This window comes from Suncus etruscus, chromosome X, assembly GCF_024139225.1.
Source record: "Suncus etruscus isolate mSunEtr1 chromosome X, mSunEtr1.pri.cur, whole genome shotgun sequence".
Lineage (NCBI taxonomy): Eukaryota > Metazoa > Chordata > Mammalia > Eulipotyphla > Soricidae > Suncus > Suncus etruscus.
The window spans coordinates 63703330-63714831 of record NC_064868.1 but is presented as its reverse complement, the minus strand read 5'-3'; the positions used below and the strand labels follow the sequence as shown (position 1 = coordinate 63714831).

At 44.3% G+C, this 11502-nt stretch overlaps 1 protein-coding gene across 1 annotated transcript; it reads right to left on the bottom strand.

Moving 5' to 3' along the window:
* Positions 1-350: 350 nt before the first annotated feature.
* Positions 351-1286, bottom strand: LOC125999280 (polyadenylate-binding protein 1-like 2). The gene has a single exon (XM_049767357.1). The coding sequence runs from the start codon at positions 1209-1211 to the stop codon at positions 609-611; it is 603 nt and encodes a 200-aa protein (XP_049623314.1). The 5' UTR covers positions 1212-1286; the 3' UTR covers positions 351-608.
* Positions 1287-11502: the final 10216 nt, after the last annotated feature.

The following is an 11502-nucleotide window of genomic DNA, read 5'->3' as shown; positions in this document are numbered from 1 at the left end:
GAGGGAAGGAAGGAGAGGAGAGAGCCAGGAAATACAACACACCCCAAAGGTAAAAGTGGTTGTCTCTGAGTAGTAGGGTCATTTGGAGGCAATTCTTCCCCTTGCTTCCCTTCATCTGACTTCTCCTTTATGATGTTCCTACCAAACAAGAAGAGGAGAAGAAAGTGCTCCTTAAACCCAACTAAGAGAAAGAGGAGAAGAGGCAGTTTTTAACCTATAGAGAGTCACAGATTAGCAAGATTCTTCTAGATGCCCTTGATGGAAGTCTGGTGCGGTGGGTGGAAAGTGGGGGAAAGAGTAAAAAGGACAAAGACAAGAGGAGGAGGAGGAGGAGGAGGAGGAGGAGGAGGAGGAGGCAGTGAAACAAGAGGTGAAGGAGAGACAGGAGAGGCGGGGAGGGGGGCAAGGAGGAGGTCGAGGCAGTGAACAACAAGAGGGGAGAGAGAAAGTGATGTGGGGCAGAGACAGAGAGAGCGAAGAGACCGAGAGGTGAACTCCCAATAGAATACACTGCTGGTGGGTTTGAAGAAACCAAGTGGGGCGGGGAGGGGTTGTAAACCGGGTGAGAGTCAAGCTCTGGCTCAGCTGGCTGGCTCTCCTGGACGCCTTCATCGCAAGGTGGCCCCATCATCGGTGTCTTCCTCGAAATCCTTGACGTTGGCACTGGTTGACTGCCTGGCCCAGGCTCCCCTTTCAGCCTCCCGTTCTTTATGCGACTTGAATCTCCCCACGAAAATTTTGCGGTAGTTGAGGAACATGCCATTCATCGCGTCAATGGCCCGCTCGGCGGACTCCTGCTTCTGGAAGTGCACGAACCCATAGCCCTTGGGCCCCTTTTCATCACAGGCCACTTTACAGGAGAGGATGTTGCCAAAAGCTGAGAAGATATTGTAAAGAGCCTTGTTGTCGATGGTCTTGCCCAGGTTCTTGATGAAGACGTTGCCTACCCCGCTCTTGCGGAGCGAGGGGTCTCGCTGGGACCACATGATACGCACCGGCCTGCCCTTGATGATATCGAAGTTGAGGGTCTCCAGGGCCCGCTTGGCGTCCACCGGTTGCTGGTAGTTGACATAGGCATAGCCTAGGGAGCGGCGGGTGATCTTGTCCCTGCAGATGCGGATGGATAGGATGGGCCCGGCGGGGCTGAACTTCTCATACAGCATTGCTTCTGTCACCTCGGGATGCAGGTCACCCACGTACAGCGAGGCCATGGGATAGTCTGGGTTCCCCTCGGAGCCCCCGCGAGGCTCTGCATCGGCCTCAGTGGCCGCCGCCACCTCCGCGTCGGAACCCGCACCTGTCTCCTCCAAGGGGGCAGCCGCAGTCTCTGCGGCGGCGCTCGCTTCGGCTGCGCTGCCCCCCACCACCGCCACAGCGCCGGTCTCCCCGGGGGGCTCTGCCTCCTTTCCCGCCAGGGCGGCCGCTGCCTCCCCCAGGGTGGCCTCCACCACCGCCGCTTCTGCCGAAGCCGAGGCCTCCACTTCAGCCTCCACTTCGGCTTCCGTCTCGGCCACCGAGGCCTCCGCCACCGCCTCTGCCACAGTCGCCGCTGCAGCCTCTGCCGCCGCCGCCGCCGCCGCCGCCACCGCCGCCGCCAGGGTCGCCGCTGCCGTGGCCACGGTCGCCAACGCCGCCGGGCCGCTGCCGCGACCTCCCTTCCTCGGGCTTGGGGTGGGGGCGAAGAGGCGAGGCCGGGCAGGAGGGCAGGTGGCTGCCCGAAGCCTTGCCTGGGACGTCCGTGGAGCTGGGGAGGCAGCGCGGGATCAGTCAAGCACAGGGACCCCAGGCACCTAGGATGAAGAGCTCAGCCAAGAGGGCGCCGCGACGAGTCGCTGCAACCCGCAGCCTGCAGCCCACTACTGCACCGCGGTTCCGTCGCGGACTTGTGTGCGGGGCGAGGGCAGGCGGACAGCGGGTGGGGGTGGTGGGAGGTGTTGGCGTCTGTAGTCCGGGCAGCTGGGAAAGCTTCTGTCTCTTTGGTTCCCCCTGTGGCTGCTGCGGGGCTGCGGGCGGTGGGAGGGGGTAAGGACTCCTCCTCGGGAGGCCAGGCCCGTGGCGCCCAGGGGGGCGGGGGTGGTTGGAGAGCAGGCGCTGAGCTTTCTGCCTTTAGGTCACCTGGACAACTGTCAAGACTGGACTCGGGAGAGGACTGCCGAGGGAGGGGCCAGGGGTTCAGCACATAGAGCAGGGAGTTGCATTTTTTCCCTGCCCTCCGCAGACATCTCGGTGATCAAACCCAGAACTTTGCTGCAACAGAGGGTGGTTGGCTTCGACGTGACAGCTCCACTTTCCTGAGCTGAACCCACGCCAAGAACTTTCTCCCCCTCTCTGTCTGTCTCTGTCTCTCTGTCTCCACTTCCCCAAGCCCCCTCGCGTGCGTGCACGCATGCACACACCACACACACCACCACCACCACCACCACCACCACCACCACCACCACCACCACCACCACCACCACCACCACCACCACCACCACCACCACCACCCACACACACACAATCTCCTTCACCAAAGAAATGATTGCTTTCTCAGGGAGCTAGGACCACTGGAGCAAGCTCCCTAGAAACCCGCTGTCTTGTTTCTCAAACGTCCCTCCCTGGTCCTGCTCTTTTCTTCCTCTACAACTTGCAACAGAACAGGAGAAAAAAACATGCTCGTTCATCCATAAGGACAAGCCACATTTAAGGAGATGACGCTGGTCCCTTGGTCTCTTGGGACACAGGTCATCTGGAAGGTAGGAGAGCAGAGACTGGTTTTGAGCTTGCCCTGGGGAATAGTCAGTTTGGTGGCTGGAAATCCAGGTCTTCTTCATTTCCCCAACTCCTGCTGCCCTCCCAGCATCATTACGCTGCCTGGAAGTAAGAGATCAGGTGCACCCAGTCCCTCCATGGTAACGAGAAGGAGACAGAGTGGGGCAAAGTGGAGGAGGAGCCTCTGTGTAAAATAATAATGATACTAATGCTATAATACTAATAACATTATAGTAATACTGATAACAGTTCAGGTCTTCTACATTTCCCCCAAATCCTTCTGCCATCCCAGCCTCTATATGAGTAGCCTGTGAATTATTCAGGGATCAAATGCACCCCATCCCTCCTAGATAACAAGGAGGAGGGGAAGGGGGTTCTGGTAGATTAATAATGATAATAATAACACAAGTCTTCTCCACACACTCCCTATTATTTTGCCCTCCCAGTGGCAACACACGCAGCCTGAAAATGGGTCAGGGCCCAAGTACACCGTGTCCTTCCATGGTAACAGAAAGGAAGAAGGGGTCAAAGAGGAGGAGGTGGAGGAGGGAGTGGAGGAGGAGGTGGAGGAGGAGCTGGTGGAGGAGGAGGAGGTGGTGGTGCTGGTAGGGGAGAAGGAAGAGGAGGAGGAGGAGGAGGAGAAGAAGATCCAATTTGCTGTGGTTAAAAACAAAAGAATAGTGCAATACAGACAACGATCTCTGCTATAAAATATTTTAATCCTTGCTATTTCTGAAACTGTGGATGAATGGATGGATGGACATGCAGGACAGTATATTCATTTAAATACTGCAGATAGGGAAATGTAATGTGTTTCTGTTGGAGGTATAAGCAAAGAAAAGGTAAAAGAGAAAAAATACTAGGAGGAGTCCATCTAGGTGTTCTAAATGTCAATTTAGAAGAAGAAAGGGGAAAAAGATGAAAAAGGGTAACACTTCTTACACTTCTCTGTGTAAGAAAAGGAAACAATGCAAATAAGCAAGCAAAACTAAACCAAAACAAATGCTTAAACTTTACTACGCACCAAAGGAACACCCCTGTAAGCGAAGCTGGGAGGGCTGGTGGCTAAAGTGTGTTGATAAAGTCAATTGTACAGTCTGGAAAGCAACTAGGAATTTTCTGGAGACTGTAACTTAGTATCTGCCAATGTCAAAGGATGCTGTGTTCCTGAAACCTGTGTTACTTCACTAAAAGAGTTTTTCACCAAGATAGGCTTGGATATTAGAAATTTGGCAGATTGTTGGGAGCCTTCACCTTACTTCCATTTCAGATGGCCCACCTCCTGCCCATCAGCAGGGAGAAATAGAAAGGCATTGGGATAGATTTCAGAGAGAGCATAAGAAAAGTGGAGAAAAGAACGGAATAAGAAGCATACAAGGAGGAGAGGCAGTTAAATGGAGAAAGGCACAGATCAACTCAATAGGGGGAAAAAACGTAACAACAATAATGGGGATCTAAAGAAACCCTCCTATAAAGTTCTCATTCACATAACCAGAAAGAGGAAGATTGGGTAAGACAATAATGGCTGAGCCCCATTTTGAGGGTAGAGAAGTTGTTTTTTTGCATCATATGACCCCCAAGTCCCCATAATAAAAAAAATCATTAAGGGATACAGACCATCCCGAAACACAAAGTTAAGAGCTGTGACTTTCATTTAGGAGGAGTTGGAAGATGTTTGGATGCACCCTTGTTACTACTTGTGGGTATCTCCTTCCCCAACTTCTGTTTTTATTTTTATTGTGGCGAAAGTGAATTAGAAATCTTTCACAGTAATATTTAAGGCACATAGTAGCAATGATTGAGGGGTATTCCCACCACCAGTGTTATCCTCCCTCCACCCCTGTTCCCAGGATTCATCCCATATCTCTCTCCTTTAACCCCCATAATGCTAGTGTAAGTGGTCCCAACTTGTTCAGCTTGTTGTAGATTGGGTATCGATTCTGCTGTTTGATCATTCATGTTTGATCATTTTTTATTTCCACTAAATGTTCATGCGACTGTCTGGTGTTGGTATCTTCCATTTCCCCTCTCAAATTATGATTCTGAAAAAGATGATTTCAGTAATGTGTTTCTGTTGGAGGTATAAGCAAAGAAAAGGTAAAAGAGAAAAAATACTAGGAGGAGTCCATCTAGGTGTTCTAAATGTCAATTTAGAAGAAGAAAGGGGAAAAAGATGAAGAAAGATAACAAAAAAAAAGCAGTAGCAACAGAAATAGAAAAAACAAATAAAGATAGAACAGATAAAATACCAGAACCAGCAACTACAAAAAAGAACAAAAATCAAAACAAAAAAGAAAAATAACAAGACAAAACATAAAAAATAACAGTCAAGGGCCCGGAGAAATAGCACAGCGGCTTTTGCCTTGCAAGCAGCCGATCCAGGACCAAAGGTGGTTGGTTCGAATCCCGGTGTCCCATATGGTCCCCTGTGCCTGCCAGGAGCTATTTCTGAGCAGACCGCCAGGAGTAACCCCTGAGCATCGCTGGGTGTGGCCCAAAACCCCCCCCAAAAAAAGTCAAAACCCCAAACCAACAACTACTTAAAAGATTTCTTCTTCTTTCTTTCTTCTTCTTCTTCTTCTTCTTCTTCTTCTTCTTCTTCTTCTTCTTCTTCTTCTTCTTCTTCTTCTTCTTCTTCTTCTTCTTCTTCTTCTTCTTCTTCTTCTTCTTCTTCTTCTTCTTCTTCTTCTTCTTCTTCTTCTTCTTCTTCTTCTTCTATATCGTTGTTATTGTCTTCTTTTGCCAAGGCACAGTAAGTATTGGGGGAATTAATTAGGAAAAAAATCCCTGGCCTAAGAGATACAGGGTTTCTCTGCCCTTGAAGCATACAGCCATGGGAACCATTACAGGCTTCATACACACTTATTTTCACACCCCAATGTCTTTTTATGGTGCCAGGAAACTTTCTGCTCAGTTGTGGATGATAACATCAACCCTCTGTAGCTAGAGATCTTGTTATTTGTGTAGGTTAGAGGACGCAGGTTAAGAGAGAGTTTTTCTTTATGGTTCTAGAAGTTCTGTCCCATCACTGTTGTCGAATTAGATTTCTGTAATTAGTTGTCTTGGTTTTTGCTCAGATCCTACGACAAAGCCTAGGATAGAGTCTTTCAGCATGCTTACAGAAGTTCTGCTCAGTCGCAGTTGTCAAAGTTAGACCTCTGGAATTAGACATCTTTGTTTTTGTATGAATTGTATGCCGAGGACTAAGCCAGGATCTTTCTTATTGGTCCCACAATAGGATCTGCCCAGTCCATGTTTGTCAAAGTCAGTCTTCTGTAGTTAGAGATTTTGTTTTTTGCATAGAGCAAAGGATGACACGTTTTCTGATTTCTTCATACAGTTAGGTGAGGAGATAGGGCAACCCTCTCTTACATCAAGTTGTTGCTGTTTCCTCATGTCAGGATGTCGTATCAAATCTGGTGCAAGTTGATGCTGGAGCCATATTAGAAATTTTTCAGGGAGGAGTTTGGTTCCAGATGCTTTTTCCTGGTAACTGTGTTGCATCCATGTCTGGGATCTGGGGTTCTGGGTTGGAGGATCACTGTCCAATAACATGGAGTCTAATTTGGGTCTACATGTCCCATGCTCAAGGTATGAGTCTTCCCTGTATTATAAAATGTATGGGTTCTTTTCCCTAGTAGACAAGAACTTGTTTCTGTGCATAAGAGTTCCCCTTATTTAGAGTGCCTGTGCAAAAGGGGATGGAACCATGTAATGTTACTGGTGGATTTGGGGTAAGAAAGATAGTCTGCACAATCTATCTGCCCTAGTATTGATCTGAGCTTTTACCCCAGGAAAGACTTTTACTTGTAGGTTTTCATACCAAGAAAAACCAAAGCAGATAAAGTTGAAGAGAAAAAATATCTTCATATATATGTATATATATACATATATATGAAGAAATAAATAAAAATAAATTTAAAGAAGTAATTAAAAAAGCTGTCTAAGATGCTGACTTACATTTGTGAATAAACAGACTAGAAGGTATTATTATAGATGTATTATATGTATATAAAGGAGATATTGGCTTCCCTATTAAGTCCTTTGAGATATTCTTGTTGGGGGTGAAATCCAGGGCACATTTTCATCACACATCGCTTTTTGTTGAGTTTCAGCAATGATTTGCAGCCATAAGGATCAGGTAGTGACCGTGGGTCGGAGGTCCTTCTGGGGTTGAATTGGTAGCATGCAACAGTCCACAACTGGGAGTGTGAGAAGGGCCACAAAGCCCGAGTCAGTAGGAGTGTTGGTTGTAGTTTTTGCCGAGGCATAAGATGTGGCACTGAGAGAGTGTCCTTTAGGTTTGCAAACTGGGTGGTGGTTTATTGGGGTAGGAGGTTGATCTCGATATCTAAAGGGTTAAGAACTGAGGGTTAAGAACTGAGGGTTAAGAACTGAGGGTTAAGAACTGAGGGAAGGATAATTGATTAGGTTTAGGGGATGAGAAGATAGAAAGATTTCTGAAAGGGGAGGAGGGATAATATATGAGGGGCATGGATTTTTTACATTTTAGGTTGGGCAATCAGAGAGGAATCCACTGTCTACAAACTCATGCCCACATAAAGATAGACTTTAGTGTTCTGTTTTTAGGTTTTTTGTTGGAGACCTGACCCTCATAGGCTGGGTCTGAACTCAAGAAATAATTGAGTTAAGAAAAGATAATAATTGCCTAAGATATGGATTAGGAAAGAAAGAAGGGGAAAACCAAAGATAAGAGAGAAGATAAAAGAATAAGTAAATATGGTAAAAATAAGTTGAAAAGATTGGGTCAGTGTGTCATTGTTGTAGGCTTTTCCACTTTCAAGTCCCTTCATCACTGACTGGGGTGGTCTCTGCTAAATAAAGGTTTCAGGGTTATGTAGAGGTTGGAGCTTTTTAGGATAACCACAGTTTTTGCGTCTAGAGTACTAAGCAATGTGGTAGTGAGGACTACAAGATGTGGCTACCCTATGTAGTATCATCTGTTGTATTTTAAATATAGAGGTACAGTGCGGGCTTTACTTAATATAGATTGAATTGATGAAGAATAAATGAGAGAGGAAAAGAAGAACTAAAGGGAAAAGAAAAAAGAGAGTGAAAAGTGAAAAAAAGAAAGTAGTGATTTGTAAATACATGGACTATGAGTGAGACCTGTAACATGAGTCTGTGGTGCGCCATTGACTGTTCCTGTGGTCTGAATAATCATTTGCATTGGGTCCTAATAGAAGACATAAAAAAGGAAGTGGGTAAATTAGAGTATTTTATTGAGAAATCGTCATAATGAGCACTGTTTATGGTATTCTGTATGATTGAACACTGAGGTTTAAAATTAGGGTGTCCACCCTTTGCTTCCAAGACCCATTGTGGAAAAAGAAGCTGAAGGGTTATTTTATACTTGGTAAAAATTAAGGCATCAAAGCATATCGTTAGTAATCACTATAGAGAGATTCTGGACTTCCAATCATATTCTGCACCTGGTTATTTGAATAAATACATTAGAACATTGTTATAGACCGTTGTAGTTATAGGTTGACTACATACCTGATCACTCTAAATCACTGTTTCCTTTCTTATTGGTGTCTTTAGGTTATAATGAGTATTTGCATCTTTGTGATGCCCCCTTTCCACTTCGTTTGAACATTTCTCCTTGTTATATGGTGGCATCTACAATGTTTGGAGATTCTACCCTTTCAGCCCTTGTATTTGTTGCTAGAGTACTAAATGTAAATGTGGTATATATTCCAGATATGTCAAAGAAGTGTATAAGTACCACATCTTCTCCAGGTACCTCAAAAAGTGTTACCATTTTGTATTTTTCTTTCTACTTCTGGCTTATTTCATTTAATATAATATTTTCAAGGTCCATCCATGTTGTTGCGAAATGCATGATTGTGTCATTTCTAAGTGCTCTGTAGTATTCCATTGTGTATAAGTACCACATCTTCATGATCCACTCATCTGTTGTTGGGCATCGAGGTTGGTTCCAAATCTTGGCTATTGTACTGAGTGCTGTGATAAATAGTCTAGTGCATACATATTTTGGGATGAATATACTTCCATCTTGGGGGTAGATACCCAGGAATGCGATTGCTGGGTCATATGACAGCTAAATTCTGAGTTTTCTAAGCACTCTCCAAACTGATTTTCATACGGGTTTGATCAGGCAACATTCTCACCAGTAGTGGATGAGAGTTCCTTTCTTATCACATCCACGCCAACAGAGATTGGTCCCATTATTTGTGATGCGTGCCATCCTCACTGGTGTAACGTGGTACCCCATTGTTGTCTTGATTTGAATTTCCCTAATTATAAGTGATGGTAAATATATTTTCATATGTCTCATGGCCTCTGTTGGTCTTACTTGGAAAAGTGTCTATTCATTTTCATTCCCCATTATTTCTTTTGTACATCTTTATTTAAACAGCTTGATTACAAACATGATTGTAGTTGGGTTTCAGTCATGCAAACAACACCCCCCTTCACCATTGCAACATTCTCATTACCAGTGTCCCAGATCTCCCTCCTCCCCACCCCACCCCTGACTGTATTCCAGAAAGGCTTCTACTTCTCTCATTCATTAACATTGTTATGATAGTTCTCAATGTAGTTATTTCTCTAACAACACTCATCACTCTTTGTGGTGAGCTTCATGTACTAAACTGGACCTTCCAGCCCTTGACTCTATTGTCTCTGGGCCTTATTACAATAATTTCTTTAATTTTTCTTAAAACCCATAGATGAGTACAGGCGGGGGTCGGGTGGGGCGAAGGGAGACTTGGGACATTGGTGATGGGAATGTTGCACTGGTGATGGGTGGTGTTCTTTACATGACTGAAACCCAAACACAATCATGTATGTAATTAAGGTGTTTAAATAAATTAAAAAAAACCCATAGATGAGTGAGAATATTCTGCATTTTCTCTCTCCTTTTGACTTATTTCGCACAGCATAATAGATTTCATGTACATCTATATATAGGAATATTTCATGACTTCATCTCTCCTAATGGCTGCATAATATTCCATTGAGTATATGTACCACAGTTTTTTAGCCATTCATCTGCGGACGGGCATCTTGGTTGTTTCCAGATTCTGGCTATTGTAAATAGCGCTGCAATGAATATAGGTTTGAGGAAGGCATTTTTGTATTGTATTTTTGTTTCTTGGGTATATCCCTAGGAGTGGTCTAGCTGGATTGTATGGGAGCTCAATTTCCAGTTTTTGGAGGAATCTCCATATACCATTCCATAAAGGTTGGACTAGATGGCATCCCCACCAGCAGTGAATAAGAGTTCCTTTCTCTCCACATCCACGCCAACACTGCTTGTTCTCATTCTTTGTGATGTGTGCCAATCTCTGGGGTGTGAGGTGGTACCTCAAAGTTGTTTTGATTCGCATCTCCCTGATGATTAGTGATGTGGAGCATTTTTTCATGTGCCTTTCGGCTACTTGTATTTCTTCTTTGACAAAGTGTCTGTTCATTTCTTCTCCCCATTTTTTTTGATGGGATTAGATGTTTTTCCTTGTAAATTTCTGTTAGTGCCTTGTATATTTGGATATTAGCCCTTTATCTGATGGGTATTGGGTGAATAGTTTCTCCCAGTCAGTGGGTGGCTCTTAAATACTGGGCACTATTTCCTTTGAAGTGCATAAGCTTCTCATCTTAATATAGTCTCATCTGTATATCAGTGCTTCGACTTGTTTGGAGAGTGCTATTTCCTCCTTAAAGATGCCTTTAGACTCAATGTCAGAGTATTTTACCTACTTGTTGTTCTATTTGCCTTATGATTTCGGGTCTGATATCAAGGTCTTTAATGCATTTGGATTTTACCTTTATACATGGTGTTAGCTGGGGGGTCTGAGTTTGCTTTTTTTAAGTGTCTATGCAGTTGTGCCAACACCACTTATTGAAGAGGCTTTCCTTGCTCCATTTAGGAACTCTGCTCCTTTATAAAAAATTAAGTGATTGTATGTCTGGGGAGCATTCTATGAGTACTCAAGCCTATTCCACTGATCTGAGGGCCTGTCCTTATTCAAATACCATGCTGTTTTGATAACTATTGCTTTGTAAAACAGTTTAAAATTGGGGAAAGTAATTCCTCCCATATTTCTTTTCCCAAGGATTGTGTTAGCTATTCTAGGGTTATTATTGTTCCAAATGAATTTCAGAAGTTTTTGATCCACTTCTAGAAGAATGTCATAGGTATCTTAAGTGGGATTGCATTAAATCTGTACAATGCTTTGGGAGTATTGCTATTTTAATTATGTTAGTCATGCTAATTCATGAGCATGGTATGTGTTTCCATTTACGCGTGCCATCTCTTATTTCTTGGAGCAGAGTTTTATAGTTTCCTTTGTATAGGTCCTCCATGTTTTTAGTGAAGTTGACTCCAAGATATCTGAGTCAGTATGGCACTAATGTGAATGGGATCGTTTCCTTAATGTCCATTTCTTCCCTATAATTATTAGTATATAAAAGTTCATTGATTTTTGTGTGTTAATTTTGTAGCCTGCCACGTTGCTCTATGCACCTATTGTTTGGAGAAGCTTTTTGGTAGTCTTTGGGTTTTTCTATGTATAGTATCATGTCATTTGCAAACAGTGATAGCTTGACTTATTCCTTTCCTGTCTGGATTTCCTTGATATCTTTTTCTTGCCTAATTGTTACAGCAAGTACTTCCAGTACTATGTTGAAAAAGAGTGGTGAAAGAGGACAGCCTTTTCTTGCACCAGAATTTAGAGGAAAGGCTTTTAGTTTTTCTCCATTGAGAAT